Source organism: Hetaerina americana, unplaced genomic scaffold (assembly GCF_022747635.1).
Source record: "Hetaerina americana unplaced genomic scaffold, ioHetAmer1.1.p SCAF_37, whole genome shotgun sequence".
Classification (NCBI taxonomy): Eukaryota; Metazoa; Arthropoda; class Insecta; order Odonata; family Calopterygidae; genus Hetaerina; species Hetaerina americana.
Genome location: NW_027286952.1, coordinates 1,196,094 through 1,219,816, shown reverse-complemented (window position 1 = coordinate 1,219,816; position 23,723 = coordinate 1,196,094). Strand labels below are relative to the sequence as shown.

Below are 23,723 nucleotides of genomic sequence, written 5' to 3'. Positions count from 1 at the left end.
GCTAATGCCGACGCCGGGTTTCTCTCCACACTTCATCCATTCCTGTCCATCCCCTATGGGGCAAATGACCTCAGCTGTCAGTTGCCTCCCCTACATATTACTACTACTACTCATCTATCTTCCTAAGCATCTCATTCGTGATCCATGGTTTCCTTGTCCTTTTCCTATTTAACTTTCCTATGGTCTTGTTTCCGGATTTTGATGGTCCTTTTTTGATGCAGTCCCATTTTTATTCTTTAGTATCCAGCTCACTTTCCTCGCCCATAATTTTCTCCAAATCCGGATGGTTCGGGCTGGCTGGACTTTCTTTTCGTTCCCGTTAATTCCTCAACATTATATTTCCTAAACCGCCTCCCCTGTTTTAGCTTTTTTAATCTGACAGTACACTGTGTTAGTTAAAAAGCATGATCTGAACCCGCACATTCATCTTCATCGTGGAATCTGTGCGAAATAATCGCGCAGTTCCTATATCTTTGCCCAGTCATATTTGAGTGTAACTGATATCTCTCTGAATCTCATGAAATTATTCATGTATGCCCAACATACTATATGTCCACACAATGTTTCCATTATGAGTCACCCCCCATCCAGGATCCACCTCACCGAGCGACAGTGGCCGCGCTCAAGACTCCTTTTCCTCTGGCCCCAACCATTCGATTTCTCCGGGCCTGATGGCCAAACGAGGGGCAGTTATCTTTGCCCCCGCCTGCACAGCTCGCTCATCAGACCACGTAAAAGCCTAACCGCCTTCGTAAATAAACTGATTGCAGGTATGGGGAGCATGGATGTATGCACAAATTTCAGTCAGCTGTCGCACGTCGTTGCGTGTTTAGGGCCATGAGAAAGACCGGCTCCGGTGGCGGCGGGATTGAGTTTTCGCCCGCCAAACGGAGAGGTCAAACCCGCACCAAGGTGGGTTTCTTCCACCTAGGGCTTGGGTGTTTGTAATTGTGTCAATTTTTTATACACACCGTTGTTAATAGTCCGATATGAATGCCAAAAAGTGTTATTTTCGGATGGATACCAGATACGTAAAGTGTTGAACCGCCACGAGTGCTTACAAGAGCACTCAACTCTTCGGACAGAGGAGTTTTAGCATCAAGGAGGTCGGAGGATTGATTTCCCGTGGATTTCTTAACCATGACCGCACTAGAAATGTGTCCTTTTTTCTTCCCACTGCCTTGATGCTCACTGGGCTCTCGTCTTGGTGGGACCGATGCTCTGCATCTGCGACGAATTTCTGCGCATGCATACACAAATCATTTCGCTCCTCTTAGCGGTTTTTAACGCACGCCTTGTAGTTCAATACTCCCTGCCAGAGGGATTTTGCGATTTATGCATATGAATGGGAGAAGCACGGAAAAGGTGACGTGGACAGAAAGGAAAACAAACGAGGAAGTGGTAGGAATTGTGGCAAAGGAGAGGGGTATGTTGGGAGAAATTCAAAAGAGGCAGGAAAGAGGAGCATTGCAGGGAATTTTGATTGGCAATGGGACGTTGAAATCTGTGATAGAGGGGAGATCGCTTAGCGGACGACGAATGAATAGGAGAGGGGGATGTTGGGCGGAACGAAGGGAGGAAGGAACTGAAGAAGAGTTAGTTGTTCTCTCGGATATCAGGTTGCATTCTGTCAGGAGGAGCAAGCAAATGTATCGTTATAACTCTGTGCTCGTCGGAAACCGTTAGGGTGCCAATAACTACAATGAATGAATTGTTTTGTACGCTTTCTCCTCCTGTTTAAAAGATTTCGCGCCGATCATATTGACCCAATCTGAACAAATGATTCCCGAAGAAGGTTTTCGCGGCGCCCAGATGAATCACGCAGATTCCCGGGATTCCTCCGCGCTGGCATCAAGTCCCAACCCCCAACGCGATACTCCGTTCCTATGCGGCAAGAAGTAGCTGGAAATGACATTATCCAATCAGAGAGCAGCAGCCGCGCAGACACCACCAATGGCTGTGCATAATTAGCGGCATTTTGGAAGCAATCTCGAACATTACCAAAAGGATGACCGAGCACTTCTCTATTCATGGTGTTCTTCCACCACACTCAGTTGATTTCCTTCCTCGCGGGTGCCCCACCGATCTAATCACCACCACTACAGCGGAAGTCACCAATGACAGGCAGTATGTAGCCACACTTTTTGTAAACATTGGAAGGGTGTTTGATTGAGTATGGCATTACGGTCTGTTCGGCAAACTACTCCTTACGCCGCGGGTATCGCAACATCTTCTAAGGCTCCTTCCCTGTTTTCTAATTATTTATTTACCCGCCGTCACTACTCTTAACCATTTCCCCTACTTTCGGGCGTTCCCCAAGGTACTGTACTCTCCCCGCTCCTCTTCAATCTCTATTGCTGGAACATGTCCACTGACAGAAATCACGAGTCCGGCATGCAAGCCACTCTTGCCCAATAAGCCGACGACCCGGAGTCATGGGTCCAAGCGCTAGTCGAGTCGCGACGGCCGTTAAACACCTACTGCACGCCACTATCAACTCGCAGGGGTGGTCCCAAAGGTGGCGCCTGTGCCCCAACCTACTCAAGTACTGCTTCGCAGCCAGTTTTGCGAGCCGTCCGGGAAAACGGCCACGTGGTCTCCGCAGGACGCGGCCTGCTCCCGAATGGTTACGGAGCAGTATGCAGCGCTCGCGAGACTCCCATTTGGTTCATCTCTAAATACTACTGCGTCAAGAGAACACAACGTCCTCCAGAGGGTGTTCCTCCTCCCCGAGTTGAGAGTGCTGTGACCTCTGACGAGGAGCCTATTCTCCGAGGACTCTTCTTCAGACTGCGCCGGACGTTCAGAGCACCGCCCTTCGACCTCAAAAAGTGACGCAAATATTGCAAGAATTATGACTTTTGTGGGCAGGGATCAGAGCTTAAGTTTTGGAATGGTTTCTGACGCACTCGGCATCCCTACAAGTGATGTGCATCGTCTTGTGAGGGAAAACGTGGGCATTAGGAAGAAGGTGTGTGTGGGAAGTTTGATGCCGCGAGTGATCTCTCATTAAGGGACTACCTGGTCCGGCACAGCGTGGCAACCCTGCCTCAGCCACCCTATAACCCTGACATTGCTCCACGGGGCTTCTTCCCCCTCTCTCCCCCCCCCGGCCTCAAATCCGTGCTGAGAGGACGCTCGGTGGAAGCGTTACTAGCGACCGTGACGAAGGCGCTTAGCAGCCAGCATTCCGGGCGCCGCCTTCCAGAAGGCGTACGAAGCGTGGAAAACCCTCTGGCAGGGGTGTGTGGACGCACAATGGTGCTAGTTCGAAGAATTTTCGAGAGAATAAATCAATTCTGGCAATAAATATTTTTTTAATCAACTCAGTCCTACTAATGTTGGCACAGACCTTGTTCAAGTATGGCTATTGTGAGGACCTTCCAAAAGCCTGCCTTTTCGACGGGTCAAAAAAGTTTTAGAAGCACTGGGAAAGATGTATCCAGCTAAAAAGAGGTTATGTTGAAATATAAAAAAGGGACTGAAAATAATTTTTAAACTAATATGTTGAAATTATCAAAGGTTGGAAGCAATGAAGGAGATCGTGAAAACATGGAGCATAGCATCCCACGGATCACAGTTATGGAACATCGGAAAAGAGGAACTCATTGTCGAGAATAATACCTATGCTTTCCTTTTTCATTCAAAGGAAGCGCACCTGTCAAACTCAATTGACGAGGTTAGAACCGCCGCGCTGCAATTATGACGTCAAGGTGCATTTCCAAGATGGCCGGCCGTGTTTGCATTTTTGATTTCTTAAAAAATCCTACTACGCTTGTTTAATCGGAAAAAGGATTTATGCATTTAAAATCTCTGTTTATGGCACTTCAACTAATCAGTCAACGAAGGCCTCGGTGATAATAATAATAATAATACTTTATTCATTTTAAAAATGGTACAACCATATTAAATGTTGCGATGAGTATCCGTAAAATAAAGTTAATCGGCGAAATGCAAATTCAGGCGCGAGTCATTGTCGTTTCAGTTGCGGTGGGTGTAGGTCAATAGTCGCAGAGACACTCGGTAATGGACTCCGCATGTTTATGTTTACTGTCCAGAGTGACGCGCGGTAGGTTATTCGCAAAAATTTAGGGGCTCACCTCCGCTCGCCCGTTCCGCAAGAGCGAAGGCGTCTCTTTCGATGACTGATCCGCTCTCCTCATTCGGAGATTTCACTCCGGTCGCAAGTCCCGGACTCGTCTCCAAAGGTCTGCATAAATTTCTCAGGTGGCAGCACGGGTACCGTGGCCGCTAGCGAGGGCAAACGAGTACCGCCTTTCGCGGCAAGAGAGAGAGAGAGAGGAGTCAGCCAAGGGCCGCCCCACGCACCAGCCGCCCCTGGATGCAACCGGATAGGCAGTACCCCGCCGCGTCTCGAGTTATTCCGGGAGAAGTCCGCACACCGTTTCGCCCCCTCACTCCAGCCCGGCGGCCAAGGGGGGGCATCCCGACCAGGGCCGGCCGGCATGGGAGGGTGCGTGTCCACCGGCCGGGAGGGGGGGGGGCCTCGGCCAGTGGACGGCATGCATTCAAGGGCGAGGAGGCGGACCCTTTTTAATTCCCTCCTTCCCCCAGAGTGGCGGCGGTGGCCTCCCTCCCTCCCTGTGATGTCGCCGCCTACCTCCTCCTTTGGCGGCTTGCTCTTTGAGAGGCCGCGCCGCCACCCCCCACCCCACCCCCCCGTCGTCAAGGGCGCCCCCTCCCCCTCGGGCGGAGGGACGAGACGATTCCCTCGCTCACCGGCGGTGCTCCATTCGGATGAACCACCCCCTCCCCCCAACTACCCTTACCCGGCCCCCGGGGGCGCGCGCGCGCCTCGCTCGCATTCGACACTCCCGATGCGATATCACGGGGATATCCATCGAAGACGGGCAGAGCGAATGATACACCGCGGACGACTTTTAAAACTTAAAGACTAATGCGTTTGCATTGCATGCAAATGCATCAGTCCATGACATTCGAGGGTAGTTTAAGAACAAACGTTTTCAAAAGCTACTTCTCCGCGAAACAATTTTATTGTTTTTATTCCTGAATGCTCGATAACTAAATTATTCTTCCAAAAGAACATTTGAAGAAATTAAACGCTCTGATTTAGATATTTAGAAATGTACTTTCTCATTTCAGAGATAGGACAATAATTTGAAGTCTAATTCCCTCTCCGCCGACCCGTGGGCCAAACTATCTGCGCCAAGTGCTCCCACGGAAGCGGCCCCTTTCGATGCGCGCGCCTTTGCGGCTCTCTCAGTGGGATCCCCCCGGAGAGGGGGGGGGGCTCCTCTGGTTGCCATGGGACCGGGTGCGCGGTGTCCGATGGTGCACCCGTTTCGCCCTCGTGTGATCGGCACTAACTTTAAAACGATGTCGTCGTGATGCAGCTCGTTCGGGGAAAAAGCACCGCGCGAAATACTGCTCCCGTTTCGTTGTGCTCTCAATGGATGCCATTTCGGAAGATATTACAAGTCGGCTGACGAATGGTGAGTGCAATGCCTTCTTCGTTGCAGTCTTGCGTAGAAGCGCCCGCTCCCGATCGTCTGCCGCACCCTTTCGATCAGTGCGGCCCCCACTTCCTCGCGAACGCACCCTGGACTCGGCGAGCGGGGTTTCGACGCTCACCCTGTTCGTCGTCTGTCTGTTCCTCCACAATGGCCTTACTTTCTGCCGACGGAAATCGAACTCAAGTCACGCGCCAAAAAGATGAAACGCGCAACGATTCCGTTGGTAGAAGGCGAGCTCAAAATGGACAAAAGGACACGAGTGTGTCTCCCCCTGCCCTCGGGAGGGAATAGCTTGGGAGCCACCGAAAGACCATACCATGCCCACACTATCCATCATCCTTACTCGTGCAAGCCCAGATCTTTATCAAAACTTGGGACATTTGAATTTTTAATGGAAATTTGCAAGTGCATCTTGTCCAAATTCCATTGCTACCGGGTTTTCACCAATGAACACTTCATTCTGTTCTTCACCGCTCGGTATTATGACAAGCCACCAGCTACCGATGTCAAATAATTAGGAGGTCTGGCTGAATATGGTAATCTACCGGTTTTGGATGGACACAAGCTGCCAAATGGTAGAGCGACAATTCTCTTGTCTCTCTCTTAACAAAACACAAACCGAACATCCAACAACTTTCCTACTCCCTTCATTTCGTCCGATATGCCAATCCTAACTTTCCCCTTCCTCGCATTCCAAACTTTATCTCCTCTGTCACAGTCTTCAACATTCCGCTGCCAATCAACATACTCTGCATCTATCTTTCGTGTCCCTTTTGCATTTCTCCCAACAACCCTCTCGCTTCCTCGACCTCGCCAAGCACTTCTTTAAGTACGTCTCTCATCCATTCCTCTCTTCACCCAGATTTCAAAATCCTCAAAACTACTCCCATTGTCTTTCCTTATGTTTCCGACAGAACTACGCTCCATGTCGAAGTTGTGATGAATAATTTCTAAAGAGCTTATTTTATATACGTGTATATCTTCGAAACAGGCGAAAACTTCGAAGGACATTCACATGTGAGTGTCCTTTCTTTGTGATTCTGTGTTTAAATGTCTTAATAAATGTTTATATATATGAATAATTCAGAAAACCAATTCGGATTCAAGAAAAACCGAGGAACAAGAGAGGCAATTCTCAGCTTGATAGTTCTGGCCGAAAATATGAGACATGTAAATAAGCCATTATATGGGGCATTCGTGGACTTGGAGAAGGCCTTCGACAACGTCGAATGGAACAAAATGTTCAAGATACAAGCCCTTGGAATGGACTACAACACAGAAGAATCATCCATTAACTCTACATGAATCAGGTCACAAGAATTCAAACGATAAATGGAAGAAAAATAGAAGCCAAAATAAACAAAGGAGTAAGATAAGAATGCAACCTCTCGCCAGCAATATTCAACGTATATCTGGAAGAGGCAATAAAAGAAACACAAGAATTGGGCATCAAAGGAGTCAAGGTAAATGGAGAAGAAATCAGCATGCTGCGGTTCGTGTGGAGCATGGCGCTTTATGGTTCCGAGACTTGGAATATCGGCAAAGTAGACCAGCGAAGAATAGAAGCCTTTGAAACATGGTGGTAGAGGAGAAAGCTGAAGATTAAATGGACAAAGTAAGGAACGAGGAAGCATATAGAAGAGCAGAAGAGTAAAAGGACAATATGGAGAACTCTACGGCAAAGAAGAAATAGATGAATTGGGCACACATTGAGGCTCAATGGATTGATTAGGAATGTAATAGAAGGGATGATTCCAAAAGGAAGACCAAGAGACATGCACATATTACACATTAAGAAGACCGTAAAACAGAGAAGGAATCCAGGATTGTGGGAAATGACATTACATAGAGTAGAATGGAGAGCTGCAGTAAATCAATCCTAGGGTTGAAATACATATAATGATATAAATATATATATATACACACATTTATATTTAAATTCACCCACCGAATGACAAACAAATATTCATTCACATGGATATAGATATAAGGGAAAGGGACAGGAACGCATACAAAGGACGAATACGGGAGAGGTGGAGAAGCCGAAATAACCGCTGCACTGCAGCGGACGAGGGGCGAATGAGGCTGCCGTCGAAAGACGACCAGTACCACCTGGCGACTACAAGCGGAACCTCTTCCAGGCGCACACTACGGAGTGACGTCATCGCCCCCTCTCGGGGCGTGACCGCGCCTTTGTGCCGGCCGAGGGAGAAAAGGGGGAAAGCATGTGGCGCGCGAGTATCTCGCCCGAGGCACGACCACGTGGGTGGGGGGTGCGCGCGTCCGAGGGGAAGAGGGGCCCGGAAACCCGGCGCCGTGATCGTTTCCCCCGCCCCCGTACCCTCGGGATGGGGGCTCTGATTTAACGGAACGAGGATAACCAACCACCAGTGGAGGAGGAGTAATAATATACCGTCCGGAGGAGAGATGCGGGGAGACGATGATGAGGGGCGGCCTTCAAAGGAAGCCGCTCGCGGGAGGAAGAAACCTCTTCCCCCTTCTCTCCCTCCTGGCGGGGCCGATACAACAAAGGAGTTCCGAAAACACCTTTCCTCTCACGGAGGAGATGGGGGCAGGGATGGGAGCCCTCAGGGCCGGCCTCTCGCGGCAACGACGCCTGCTCTCCGTGCCACGGCAAACCGTGATCGCCATGATCTGGGAGGGAGCCGTTCTTAGAGAGAGAGAGAGAGACAAAGTGCGTAGTGGAAACGGCCTTTACGCCGCTCGGGTCGCTGCTAAAGGGAGGCGGCGGTCATTGCATTCGCGTAGTTTTCATTTCCTTTCGCCCACAGATTAGGACGGTTAGGAGAAAACGCTGTGTAACAGTCTTGCGCTACAATTACGTCTCCAAGTTCGCTTCACCATGCCTAGAACGCGTGTAAGGAGTCGACCGACGGGATGAAAGGCACCCACGCAACGAAAACCAACGGTGATGCGGACTTTGCACAACAGCATACGCAATAATTTGCAAAACACTTCATTCTCCAAGTAGTAGTAGTTTTGAGGGGAGGCGACCGACAGCTAAGGTCATTTGCGCCATAGGGGATGGATAGGAAAGGATGAAGGGTGGAGAGAAACCCGGCGTCGGCATTAGCCTACTCTTTACGAAAGGCGCCAAGGGGTCCACAGTTTAACGTCCCATCCGACGGACGGCGTACTCACTCAAAGTACCCTCCACAAAGCACCTCAAGTAGGGATCGAGATACCTCTGAAAAATATTCAACACCGCCGGGATTTGAACCCGCGCCCTCAGGGTGGGAAGCCAGTACGTTAGCCCCCGCACCATCTCGATCCCCTTCATTCTCCTTCGTGGAGTTATAAATTAGAGATAAAAGTAATATGTGAAAAAAAAAAATTATCATCGTTTGAAGTAATCACGACTCCTTTCTTAGCGTCATGGTAGGATCGTGGAACAAACTGTGAACGTGAATATGTAGACTCAACGAAGTTTCATCCGATCATATAATAAGATGGCACGGTTGCCACGCCATCTGCAGGGAATTCTTCGACTCGCGCCGCACTGCAGTGTACTTAAAAGCACTTGCTTTCCAAACTACAACGGTCATCTCCAAGATGATACCTAGTATCGACAGACAGCCCAGGTCACTTGCGCCATTAGCAATGGATGAATGGTTGAGAGAAACCCGGCGTCGGTATTAGCCTACTTATAACGAAGAAAGGGGTCACACAGTTGAACGTTCAATCCAATGGACGGCGGACGGGTTTTTAGGGGAGGCGACCGACAGATAAGGTCATTTGCGCCATTTCGATGGACAGGAAAGAATTAAGGGTGGAGAGAAACCCAGCGCCGGCATTGACCTGCTCATGACGAAAGGCGGCAAGGGGTCCGCAGCTTAACGTCCCATCACTGGAAGTGTCCTCCAAAAAGCCCCTCAAGTAAGGATCGAAATACCACTGAAAAATATTCGACGCCGTCAGAATTCGAACCCGGGCCCTATGGAAGGGTAAGTGATCTCCACAAAGAAAACAATCCATTCAACAGGGATTGATTTGCTAAAATATTATGAAAATTCAATTTTAATGGGCATTGATATACAGTGCTTTGTTTGATGACAACTAAATCAGTCAGGGCAAATAGTAAAATAGGGCAAGTAATTCACTATCATTCATCTCTTGAAAACTAAAAGCAATCACTCAGGAGAAGCCACCGGATTGCTTAATCTTAAACAAGCTTGTTTTATAAATCTAACATGCAGATTTATTGGATTTTTATAGAATATTTGAAAAAAAGGCCTTTATGTTAAGGAATCTGTGCTGGACTAAACCACCACTATCTGTATGCAATGTGTATCTAATGCTACTACCTCAAATGAATGGATAAAAGTTATTACATTCCCAAATCAAAAGATTTAATAACATGTGGTGCTGACAATCGAGTGACCTGATTATAAGCTTATTTGTTACGATTGTGTGGAACTGTTTTCCATTCAAGGTTTGCAAATTTTCCCACTTGCAATAATTCAAGAGAAAACACAATGCATTTTAAACGTCTTCAAAGTACATGTGATAAATTTAAAAGAAGTATTCAAAAAATTCATATGGCATAGTTTTCATGATCATGAAAAAATAGTCATGGCTGCAGTATATGATGGATATCGTTAAGGGTTAATTATTACTCGGAAATAACTGAGATATCTGGATCAAATTTAGTCTGCATATTAATTGATCCTTCTGTACATAATGTTGTAAATTGCAGCTGTTAATGTTGATTTTTTTTAATTTCAGGAAGCCATAGATTGAAGAAACTCTCAGGATGGAGGCTTGCAACGCAAGTTTCTTCATTTGAAAAGTTATATTTCCTGGGAATCCATGATGAAATGACATCATTTGACACAGTTGTGAGGTGGAAAAGGAATATTCATACTGGGCACATGTCTCTCACAGATGATCCAGGAAGAAGAAGACCATCACCCAGGACGACTATGCTGCCAGAGTGGAGAAGGTATTTTATCCTATTAGATGGAAGGGCAACCATCCCAAATGGTCATAAATGAGACATCTCAGTTACAGCAGTCTGCAGAAAGTTATTCATGAAGAACTGCACTGTCAAAGGTACCTGAGAATATATTAAACTAAAGAGTGAACCTTTGAAAAAGGAACTGAGAAAGAGATTGGCAAAACGTTACATGTGGAGTGTGAAGTTGTACAGAGCCGAGACATGGATGTTGTGGAAAGAGGAATTAATAAGAATAGAGGCTTTCAAAATATGAATCTGGGAGGGAGGATGGAAGGAATCAGAGAGAGAGAGAGTGTGGGAGGATAAAGTGAAGAATGAGGATTACTTTGATGAAGAAGAAATGAAGAAAAGAAAGATATGTTGGGAATTGCATGAGTAAGGAGTGCTTGCTAAAGACTTTTTGAGGGAAGAGAGGTATACCATGCTGGAAATAGTTAAGATGGAGAGAGAATATGAAGAAACCAAGAGAATGGGTAAGTAAAGATAGGCATAAATGTCAGCTCTGAGCGAATCAGCCCCATAGCAGAACAACCTGAGATGTTAATGACATACTAAGTGTATTTAAACAGTAGTTATCATATAAAAATTAGTTATGCATAAGCTTGGTAAATGAAATAGGCACGTGTAAAGGACGCACCTAACTAGCACTTAATTATGATAACTTAAAATCAAAATTCATTTCAGTTCTGAATGAAAACGTTCAAAATGATGCCTCTAAACAGGAGTTGAACAAGTTAAAAGAAACTACATTTATGACCTATAGTGAAAAGACACCTTCCAAAATATAAAAGGTAAGAATTCTGGGGAAGGATATTTAGAGATTGGTTTAATTACTATGTCAAAAATTTTTATTGCAAACCATAATTACCACATTATTGGCAGACAAGGGAATTTCAAGATAAAGACCTAAGAAACTAACCAGTGATATATAATTTTCAATAACATTGAGAGAGAGATATGATCCAGGTAAAAGTATAAAATGGATGTTTGATTAAATTTTTAACTTAACAGGTGATTTTGGGTTAATTTATTTCATAATAACCTCTCATCATTACATTGAATCAATACATGAATGGAGTTGAATTCAAAAATAAGAATTATTGCACAAAAACATGAAAGAGCACTATTGGATAGTGACAACAGCATGCTCCAGTGGAAATATTTCACTATCAGCAGTATCGGCTGTTCCAGAGCAATCATGCCATGTTTCTGTAAATGTCAAATTAATGTGAAATAGCTTAATATGCACCAAAAGTGTATTGCTGAGTGAAGCAGGTGAGCATTGTCCACCATCATTATGAAGGGTGTAGGTTGGTTAGGCAGCACTACTCCACCACAAATCAATCGAGAATACCTCATGTAGGATGCACTGCACTACATACTCCATTTGCAACATGTGTAGTGGTAATGGTCACTCGGGTGGAATTTCTGAATCCCTCCATCACCATCAAGTCCACATTGCCATGCACTCACTGTATTCTATGCATATACATATGCACATTGAAATCATGTTAAATCAGACTGCAAGGGACTGGGGATTGTACATAAGAGATGAAATCTGGACAATCCACGGTTTTAACACTCGTAAGCCCATTTAATATTTCTCCCCCTCTTAACCTATTAAAATTACCAATTCCTTAATTTTTACATTAATTAAGTATTCAGTAAATCACAAGTACTTCTGAAAAAAATGAAAATGTGTACTCAATCGAACTATACCAATATAATCTATTTCCATTATCAAGTTGACTAATTGTTTAAGTTTCATTTTAATAAATGAGAGCTTAAATTAAAAAGATGACACGTTTTCCTTGGTAATGATGGAGTGCACAATCACCTCTTTTCTTTGACATTCAAATTTGACAATTTGCAGTCGAAATGTATTTACTCTTCAAATTTGATTGTTTTTGCCCAAATATTTTGCTCGAAATTTTTAGTTATACTATTTAGTTAAAAAGTGTCTATAGTATGACCTCTCTCAATCTCCAAATAACTTATGACTCATAGCCTCATGAGTGGTAATGAAACATAATTTACAAATACGAACAGTACATATATAGTGTTTTGCACTGAAACAGGAAATGTAACTAAAACTATCCACTGGCTCAGTAACTGGATGTAGCCAATAGATTAAGCAAAGAAATCACGGAGACCACAAGAAACAGGTGGGTGGTGCCATAATCCTTTCCGGCATGAGAATGCTACAACAGAACAGTCAGTGAGGGGCACCACAAATCAGGCATGCCCTTGACTAAGTAGACATCCTTGGAAATCAATCAACAACAGCAAAATGGGTGTTTCAATATATTATCAATTTGGCAATGGAGCTAATGCATTCCTAGAGCTTAATTTATTCCTACTATTGAGTGTTAAAATACCAGAACAAAAAATTGCCCTTTGAGGGCATAGTGTACTTCTTAGGAGAAATACGGAATGGTAGATGAGGAGAGACAGGAGGGATGGGCAAGCAGAAGAGGGACTGGCAGAGGTGGGGACAGGGGGCACTAGCAATCGCACTATTTGCCCATCGCTGATTTGTCATGCCAAGTCCACTTAAATAAGTGATGGACAAGTCTAGTTTTTGGTAAATGGTAGACACCACAAATATCACTTGAATCAATTGACCCTTTCATGCACAAACTAGATGAATTATTCCCTCCTGAATTTGAATTGCCAGATTGTTTAGGGTCCCAATTGCAAAACTACTTTTACAGTAAAATTATATGAGGTGAATTTCAGTTTTCACAAATTGCAAATGAATTATTAGAGCAAAACAATTATGCATAGTGTGTGCACACTGCAAAATCTACATCTAATGGAAATGAATCATTTCAAAGAACTACGGGAGCTGTCACAACAGTGACTTTTAATGGGGTTATCCGCTAATATGCATTTAAATGCAGAATTCCAAAGGGTAAAAATCATTGTCCTTGACCAGGATTTGATCCCGGATCCCTTGATGTCTCCCAGAGTGCTTTAGCCAGATGAGCTATCAAGGCATCTCAGAGATCCATGCTCAAATCCTGGTCAACGCAAATATTTCTACTCTTTGAAATTTATGCATTTCATTTCAAAGAAGATGTAAAAATGATACCTTAACTATGATTATAAGCACACTCTGTAACTATTAGTACATTCATTCTTCAGAGATGACAGACATGATGAGATGAATTAACCATAATAATCGTTACACAAAAATTACATAGACAGAAAGTTCAAGGGAAATAAACCCCAGGCCCGACAGCAGCAAAGGGCGGGGAGAGCGCTGTCGTCCAATGAGTACCCGTCGAAGAGAATGCAGTGAGTGGGCACTGATTTCATTTTGAATCAACTTAAAGAATTGAAATGCATCAAATTAGATACTTTCCTTGGTTTCTAATTCTTCCCAAGACCTGTAACGCAATATGGCAAACTTAAACGTTTGCATTAGCAAACTACCAACAGCAGAGCCTAAATGGGAGGGCAGAAACACAACCATCTTGGGTATGTTGTCCAAAGAAACCAGGCATCCAAGAGGATCCACAAAGGGACACTGAGTACCGTGGTATAAGGATGCTATTAAACATCAACACATACCATAATGCATGGCAAATATAAATTCCAAAATTACCTGCAGAAAATGTATAACCACAGCGACATATTTTGCAAATTAATGCCTAGCAACTGAATCTATTTAATTAGCTGCCTTGCACCAATAACATCCATGAGTTCAAAAAATTATTGCACATGATAAACTAAAATTCAAACTACAATTAGGCACAGGTATTAGTTATGAAGAGGTGTCCAAACAATCAAAATGCCATAAAGGAAGAAAACAGAATAAGGCCATCACTCTCATTCAAAGGAGGATAAATGGATCTACAAAAAAACAATGAGGCAAAACTACAGAATAAATTCTTGTACTGTAACATTGGATATCACCACACAACACACAAGGCATATCTGCACTCTTTAAAAAGAAATAACTAACTTTTTAAATATTAACATTTTATGTGATGAGTTATCATTGAATTCTCTATGCAATTCATTAATGTACACTCATTAACAGCAACATTTTACATTACATTTGCACCAATAAATGGCAGCAATTGCGGCAATAATGAAGCAATAACTGGCAATGGAATATCATCATGGAGCAAGAAACTGGTAAAATAAAAATAAGTCCACATCAACAGTTTTTTAATTGATTCAGAAATCTAGGTAGAAATATGTTCATATCACAATGCTTAATGATAACATTTCCTGTAGTATCAATTATTGTATAAAAAAGAGAACAAAATCTAAGCAAAAATATAATCATTTCTCATTTTTCCTTTGAAATAAATGTCACACATGATTTTTATGATTGGTACACCAAATCACTTTTCCAATTGACAGACCGCACTTGAGCCAATGAAGCTGACGAGACAAAACGGTCATCTTGTGGACTCCGACGGGCGGGCACAGCGAGACCCCTGATCCGGCCAGGTGGTGGGACAGGGGAAGAGGCCGGGACACCTTCAGAGAGAAGTCTCATAGAGTACCATGGGTGGATTGCCCTCGAAGGGGGGTGAGGCCCCATTGACGATGGCAGCGTCCCCAGAGCAGGCAATGGCCAGCAGAGACTTCTCCTCCCCGAGGCAGTTGGTGGAACCAGCACCCCCTGCTCCCCTCAACCTCGCCTAGCATCAGATGCCCTTCCCCCCCTCCAAGCCAGCACCCAAGAAGCAGATCAGCTGCACGCGCATCCGGGCGCGGAAGTTGGCCAGCACCACGTCCACCCTCCTGCCAAAGGTTGACAACACGTTGGGTTAGAAGACTCACTCACACTCACCCTCTTCTTCATGGTGCACGGGCAACACCATAAGCAAGGACACCACGCCATCCCGCGACACACAAAAGAGGTCACAGGGTTCTGGATTCCATTCCCAAATTGTAATTTTCTAGAATTGGCAGAACACTCAAAGGAAAGTGTGCAGGGGGCAAAAGAACCACGGCCAACCCCCCCCCCCTCTTTCCAACTGCCTCATGGGGAATGCAATTCACATCCCTGCCCCATCAAACGGCCCTTCACATCTTTGACTGGCTTGGGTCACACAGAAGAATTGCTAAGGGTTCCAATAAAGAGGAGTTAGCGATTCGTGGGTTTTCCTGGGCATTGTGTAAGGAGGAGCTTACTGACATGAGTACACTCTACCAACTAGGGTCATTAGCTATTTCCCTATCATTTTTCTATTTCTCCCAAAGCTCTTTCCTGTCACAATAGTACCAAATGCCAATCCCTACACCTTCCCTAAGGCCTATTTATGTTCCAGTATCCAAATTAGTGTGATATAGCAAGAAAATAGTATTACATGATAAGAAATATCATAGCAGTGAAATTGACTGATGCCAACTTCTGTTGTAATTGCATTAATATCCAAGTTTGAAGATGCTAGTGCATTGGGGCATGTTTCAACTCAAATGGCATGCAATGCAACTCCATCCTGGAATCCGGAAAATGGAAGTTTTGTGGTTCCAATGTGCAGCTGTGAAACATATGCTTTGGACTAACAAGGATGCCGCCCCTATGCTAATATATAAATTATACCCGTCCAGATAAACCCTTGAGTCGACGGGCATTCAACCTTGGCAAAGAGTGTGAGATTGTCGTTAAGGCATAGAAAATGATTGCTTTTGATACTAATTTCAAAATAAGAATTTAATAGCATAAACTAATCATTGCATTGAAAGTTACTTTTGTTAAATGAGTGTACTGTATTTCCTCCTCTTTTATACATTTGCACAAGAAAAAATACTTTTTCAAGCATTATGCTCCTCTGTTGATAAGTTCCTGTTGTTTAAACACACTGAGAGTGTCATTTATTGGGAACGGTAAGGTCAGAAACATTATTGATAAATTATCTTCGACACCATATAATAGAGCACAAGACCTTATGGACAAAACACCTTGCAAATTGGCACGTCGTTTTGTTTTACTCACTTGGTGTCCTCCTCACTCTTCAGTTCTGGGAGAGCTTCCAAGGCCTCTTCAAAAAAACTGCTGCATGTTCGGCACACGGGAAAAGAGATTGAAAAAATATATTAGAAATTAAAATAAAGAAAAAATTCTGGTCCGCATAGTATTGCAAACATGCTGACAAATACAACATCAAAGCATACACCTTTGTTCGACAGTTCTGAAATGCGTGACTTTAGAGTGAGCGGCTACCCAAAGATTGGCACAGCCACTACTGTGCGCAGCAGAGCCAACGTGGGTGGGGTGGACAAGGGGGTCTCATGCGCGGGGAGAGGCCCCCTCGTGAATTGCTCTGCCAGGGTGGGGATGGCACACACGAGCAGCAAGCCACTGGAAACTGAGCCAAACTAATGATACCACGGGTTCTTCATTTAGTTCCAGAGATGAGTTTCTGGATTTTGAGATTGGGGATGAAAAGGCACCTGGTCGCATTTTTATAGATAAAAAATAACCATAAAATAAGTCATTACAGAAATTAAAACTTAAATCTGAGGTTTCCGTGATGCTTACCCACAATGGTAAAGGCTTTGGGGTGTTCCTCAAGTCAGGACGTCTTTCTCTTGGTGACAACACTTCCTCCAGCCACACCGCCGGCGTCTTCAGGTCGGTAGCGATAATGCGTACCTTTTGGCCATCTTGCACAAGTAAAGGGAAATGTGAGCCCTGGATTGCCTCCGATTGGTCCAGCCGGGCATCAATCCTGAATGCCCTCTTCCAGCTATCAGCTAGCGTATGTGAGACAATCCTCTTGGTTGCAATTGTCGAGGTTTTTGGTTATTTCTACTTCCTCTTCGATTAGCCTTGGATACGCCCATGGCAAATGACTTTGGCTTTGTCAAAGTCCACCACATTCACACCACACTTGCTCCAAGACGGTGGAAAGGCAGAATTGTTTCTTCTCAGAGGTATTTGCATGCTCATGTATCCTGAATTTGATCGATCTCTCCATTTTCCCTATGCACAAATTCCAACACAAGAATTGGAGACTCCTTCATAGAGCAAATGGAAGACCTTGTCTTAAGGTTTGCGAAGATTTCTTGTAGCAAGTGAATTTCGTCTTGACATTAAGTCTGGAAAGGAATCCCGTGATTCCTCTCAGTGGTTCCTGCAATGTCTGACATGGCAGAATATTCTGTGGCTTTCCCTACTGAAGATTTATCCACTGCTTTCTCTGCCTTTCCCATTTCTCCCAAAGGCCCTTTTTCGGACATTATCTTTCATACAGCCATATTTCTGTAGCACCTCTACGAGATGTTCCTTATCTCTTTGAAGGGATTCTTGATCAGAGATGGTAACTGCACGATGCATCGGGGGTTTTCAGCTATCCAGCCTTCTGAGAGGGGTGGTGGTGGGAAGAAGCATGCAAGTCTTGGTCACTATGGGTCTTCTCCCAGTAGAGCAGGTGCCCTAAGCTTTCATTCCCCTTTCTTTTCCACCAGGACATCCCAATAAGGATGGGAATCCAATCATTCTCTTCCATCTCCATGGTGAATTGAACGCGGGGGTGTTGTGCAGTCAAGTGCACAGGAAACCCGTCCAAATCCAGTTGGCTACGTAGCCAAAAGACAAATGTGTCATCAACACATGTAAGCCACGAAGAAGGTTTCTTGACGGAGCTCTTAAGTGCCATTCGCTCAAACTCTTCCAAGTAGACATAGATAGATAGATGGAGAGCGAAATTGTGACCAAGTGGTCCCCCCTCCTCGCTTACTTACATTTGACCCATGAACCTTTCAATGCCACACACAACTGTGGATGAAACATGGATACTACTGCGATTCTCTCAAAGGAACAGTCAGAACAGAGGGTTTCCAAAGGCGGCGAAGATGATGAAATCAGCTCACGTGGTGAAAGCCACAGTTGTTTGCGATGCAAGCAGAATCATCATCTACATGGATTACTCGCGAAAAGGAAGAACGATACATGGAAAGAGTATTACGGCTCGTGATTGCACTGGTTGAGCAAAAAAATCAAGAGACAAAGCTCCCATTCTGCAGAGAATGAAATTCTCCTCCACCAAGACAATGCAAGGGTGGCAATACAACTGCACGATTTCGATGGTGCAAATTATGGAATTGAAGGTCAAATTATTACAGCATGCACCGTATTCACCAGATATGACCCCAAGTGACTTTTAATTATTTCCAAACTCTAAAAATGGTGCTGCTGGATATGATTCACGTAGAACAAGGTCATCATCCCCAACACAGATGCCTATTCTGAGGACCTATTTAAATCCTACCTTTTGAATGGCTTAAAAATTTTGGAGAAATGTGAGTAAAAGGGTATTGAGCTGAAAGGAGGGTATGTTGAAAAATTGAATAAAATCAGTCCAAAATAATTTGTTTTTCCATTTTTTCTGAAGGATTTATTCCATCCACAATCATATATTATATTTAGTGCTGAATGGGAATCTTGGCCATACTCTGCATATCAACAAAATGCATACGGACCGATATTTGCATGTGTGTTCCCACAACCATCCGGCATTAAAAATAGCCGCATTAATAATTGGGCATAGAGTATTTCAGATGCTGAATCACTTCATTTAGAGAAACAGCATCTCATAACTGTCTTGAAGAAAAACGACCTTAAAAACATTGGTCCCACTTGGGGTGAGGATAAAGCAATGCTGAGAGAGACCTAGGGAAGAGCAACTCACGGACACAACCCTGAAAAGAGAGGAAGAAAAACCAACCAGAACCTGGAGGCCAGACTTGGCTAAAAAATTGGAAAAGATAAGCCAAGTTTCATGAAAGCAACCAACTGGGTTTCACACAACAAGGGAGTAGGTGGCATGATAACCGATCCAAAGGACTATTTCCCAGATCTCACGCATGAAGACGGACAAGATGTATGAGATGTGGCAATTAAATAACCAAACAGCAAGCATGCCGCGTCAGGTTTGAACATGTGTGGAAGTGAATGTTTAATATACACAAAGGTTTTTGAGTGGCTCAAAAGATTTAAGGAGGGACTTGAAATGACCAAAGACGATCTGTTCCAAGGTTGACCCTCAGCATTATAAAAAGGATGACAACATCCAGAAAACTGGTAAATTGATCCATGAAAATTGTAGTCTTAGAGTCCATGCTGTGGCTGAAATCTCAGGAATTAACACAAGAAAGTGTCCATCAGATTTTATTCAACATGCACAAAGTTTGTGCTAAAATGGTACCAAAACTTCTCACTCCAGAGCAAAAGTAGAAGTGGCTTTAGGGGAGGTGACCGACAGCGGAGGTCATTTGTGCCTTTAGGGATGGATGGGAAAGGATGAAGGAGGGAGAGAAACCCGGTGCCAGCATTAGCCTACTCTTAATGAAAGGTTCAAAGGGGTCCTTAACGTCCCATCTGACTGATGGCGAACTCACTCCAAGTGCTCTCCACAAAGCACCTCAAGTAGGGATTGGGATACCACTGAAAAATATCTCCCCCTGCCGCCTGGATTCGAACCCAAACAAAGTAAAATGCAGAGCAAAATGAATTGAGAATCTACAATTGTGCTGAACTAATAAACAACATTGATAATGATCCAGAATTATTAGACTGAGTGATAACTTGAGATGAATCATGGGTTTTTACCAATGATCCTGTAACAAAGAGCCAATCAATGCATTGGAAAAGCCCAAACTCACCACGGGAGAAAAGGTGAAAATGAGCAAATCTGCATTCAAAGTCATGGTGACTGTGTTTTTTATTCATGTGGAATTGTCTAGATTCACTGGATCCAGTGGAAAGACGAAGACCCGATTCGTAGAAGAGCGGTTTCTGGGTGCTTCACCAAGACTATGCCATTCCACCCGGCCTGCAAAGACGTTCTTTGTAAAATATGGCATCACCATGATGGACCACCCAACCTGTGACTTTTTTGACTTCCAAAGAAAGGTCAAATTGGAGTTTAAGGGGACAAGATTTGACAGTGTGAAAGTAGCAAAACCAAAGTGACAGAGGTTCTCTGTGAACTGCCAGAAGTGGACTGCCAGACGCACTGCCTTGAACAATGGAAAACTCGTACGGAGCCTTTGTTGTAGGGAGATTGGCACGGAGAGAACATTGGAGGCAATAAACTTTTGGATGTAATTGGTAATCAAGAAAATGCTTTGTAGCACCTGCCTAGATATTTAATTGCCACACTTCTTGTTACTGGAAAATCATGCATTGGACAAAAAGGAAGAGCCATTAACATGCAGAGTGAAATACACAGGAAAGGATGAGAGGAAATAAGCATTTCTGCCTGCCATATCCATCGCCCAACATGATCATTTGGAACTTGCCTACCAAATTCACTTTGAAGAGAAAAAACTAGCATTAGAAAAGCAATACTACCTGAGAATCATTGGGGGAGTGGTGGAAATGGACAAAAACAAGGACAACATCAGCTGGGAAGACGGATACTAATTAACTTCAGCTCGGAAGAGAGCCACAAAACCATCAGCTATTCAGAATGCCAAAGACGACCACAAGGACAAGGAGCCAATCAGATCTCACCCAGAATGAGGCAGTGGCTGGTACATACAATACAATACAATTTCATGGCTCATTCAAGGAATGTGCCGTGCTCATTGGAAGTAAAGGATACAATATAAGTTGCATCCATATTGAGGGTTCCTGCATATGCTCACCCCTCTCACCTCTACGGATACATATAGTATACAATTTTATTATGGTTGCTTTGGTATCAGTTATTGTTTGTTTATGATGTACTTCCAATACAATTACACACCTTACTAAGGCATGCCCTTTAACCCGAAGACACTCCCATAGGATGGCAGGGAGAGAGCAAAACTGTGGCCGTCAAAAGCAATGCCTCCGACCGCAATCCTGGTAGCAGCAGCACATGCTTTGAGATGCTACACCACTAATTGCTTTTGAAGAACAAATCTGAAATGAATATCTGTCTCAAATATAAAATATGGTCCAAGCCATTACAAATTCTGCCGTAAATCCTGGTACATGAAGTAGGCGTGGAAGAGTACTTCCAAGGGTAAATAACAATGGTTTTAATGAAATTAAGAATACAAAGTAACTTTCCACTGTTCTTTATTAGCGTACAACCGGTTTCAACGCTCAAGCGTCATCCTCTTGTACGCTAATAAAGAACAGTGGAAAGTTACTTTGTATCCTTAATTTCATTAACATGAATTTCCACAAGGTTGAGCCAGAAACAACTGAACAATGGTTTTGTCTAATGGGGTGACTGGGCAAAGTGAAAGAGTGACCTGGAAGGAGCATACCTTGCCACTGGGGTCACGTACGGCCCGAGAGCCTCCTGAATGGCACAGACGTCCGAGCGGGCCTGGAGGCCACCCTCTCGGCTAAAGTGAGACACGCACGAGAGGAGGCGAGCCAGTTCCTCCGCCACCGTCTCGGCTATCTGCGACAGCATCCGCGGCACGAGGGAAGGGGATACTCGGTGCACCTGGGGGAGGGAAAGCAACCCCAAATGGAGAAGAGACACTCAAACGAGTCCATGGAATCGTTAGCTTATCCTTCAATGAACATCCTCTCTTTCGATTCATGATCAACTTTCATATTATCAAATGAAAATCATTAACCCAATACATTTTACAACATTTAATCTCTTTCAAAGGAAATTGGAACAACTGCAACACTAATTTAAAATAATTTTGAAAAATTGACAGTGATTCAACTTATCTCAGAATAGGAAATTTGAATGACTTTGAAAGCCAGTAGAATGGCACATGAGACAGAGAGTGTGTCATATGCCAAAGGGTGAGATTAAGGGAGCAGACGATGCCATCAGAAGGGAGAGGAGTTGAAAAGAAGGACCACCCGCCCCTCACCTCTGCATGCACTCCGATCATGTTCCCTATGGCTTCCTTGGCATATGGTCGCACGTCCACCGGCATAGGGAATGGCTCCCCCCAGTCCAAGTGTCCCAGATACATGGAGGGTTCAATCGTGCCCACTAGAGGGTCACTCTTGGCCTGCAAAGAGAAAATGGTCACCATTAGAGGGCATTTCGCACCAAGATAATTCAGAATATTATGAAAGGTGATTGAATGCTGAAGACTATGGCATATGATAAGGGCGGCAAGGCAGGGGGAGGGAAGCAAGCTGGAGAGAATGAAGGAAGAAATAGAAGGGACTGCAAATTTGAAGAATGTTTAACTATATTTCAGAGCGTCTGGTGGTGTCTTGTTAGACAAAGCTGTGACATCTCCCAATGATTAGTCTGCGCCCAACCAAAACCTACCCCTTAAATGTTAGGCTACCAATAATAATTATATTGATTATTTCCATTGTCAACCCCTTGCCTCTTTCCTTTTTAACTGTTTAAGGCAGTGGAAGATGAAAGGGCGCAAGTGCACAGGATTGGAGTGCATTTGAGCCTGGTTCAATAATAATAGGGATGACTTCATCATAACTCGAGTCATTACAAGCCGGGCTGAGTTTAAAATGCATGAATGTAAATGATGAACATTAGTAATGTTGTCCACAAATTTAAAAATAAATACAAACATTACATTAAAACAACAGTTTCATTTGAACCATTGATTGTTATAAGTATTCTTTCAGCTTCAGGTTTATCTTTTTTGCACACATAATGTTGCACTTTGATTTAATTAACTAATTTCCTAACACATACCAATTTGTTTTCCAAAGATCAAAACCTAGCCAAATCATTTTCTCACACTATGGAACAACATTTAATGAAAATCTTTTAGGGACCAAAGGGCACAAGTCAACCCATTTTCATCACTTGCATTTTTCACTTTGCCAAAACTTCTCATCACAAAACCCCAACTGTAAAATTCCTACGTCCAACCATCATTCCCAACTCAACTTGTCCTCATTCAGTCTGAATCCCAACAGCAACCATAGCCATCGTAGGTCATTTACACAAACCAATTTTAAAGACTGAGTTTTCCGTTAGTGGTGGCCAATTCAAGTCCAGTGTTGCAGATGTCCGCCCTCCTCACAAACCACACCAAGTCCAATTCCAACCTAAACATAGACACACACACACACCAGTGCCCTCTAGCATACCTCAAGATAGGCTTCAAATATCCTCCTCTCAAGGGACTCAAGGGCCCCAGCCGAGACAGACAAAGGCCCCCACTGCTGCCCAGGTACGCTGTTCGTTGCCCCGGGATATGACTGCTTCTTGAACAGGTCACCCAGCCGCGGTAACACCATGGCTCGAGTGTGAGCGCAGTTGCTCATTGTGATCAGGAGGCATGTCTCCCATGATGGAGGCTGTTTGCCTGTGGAACAGCAAAGCGACATT

The 23,723-nt window shown here is 44.2% G+C and overlaps 1 protein-coding gene across 4 annotated transcripts in view; it reads right to left on the bottom strand.

The window, feature by feature from the left end:
- Positions 1–14,473: 14,473 nt before the first annotated feature.
- The window catches only part of Sec5 (secretory 5), a 58,720-nt gene continuing 49,470 nt past the window's right edge, over positions 14,474–23,723 (bottom strand). For 3 of the 4 annotated variants that reach the window (XM_071589385.1, XM_071589382.1, XM_071589384.1), the window contains 5 exons: positions 23,483–23,700; positions 22,276–22,419; positions 21,706–21,890; positions 16,436–16,495; positions 14,474–15,237 (listed from right to left, as the gene is read on the bottom strand). In XM_071589385.1, coding sequence (XP_071445486.1) covers positions 15,141–15,237; positions 16,436–16,495; positions 21,706–21,890; positions 22,276–22,419; positions 23,483–23,700 — 704 coding nt within the window. In that variant the 3' untranslated portion in view covers positions 14,474–15,140. The remainder of the gene's footprint in view (positions 15,238–16,435; positions 16,496–21,705; positions 21,891–22,275; positions 22,420–23,482; positions 23,701–23,723) is intronic. The other variant, XM_071589383.1, reaches the window with a different exon arrangement.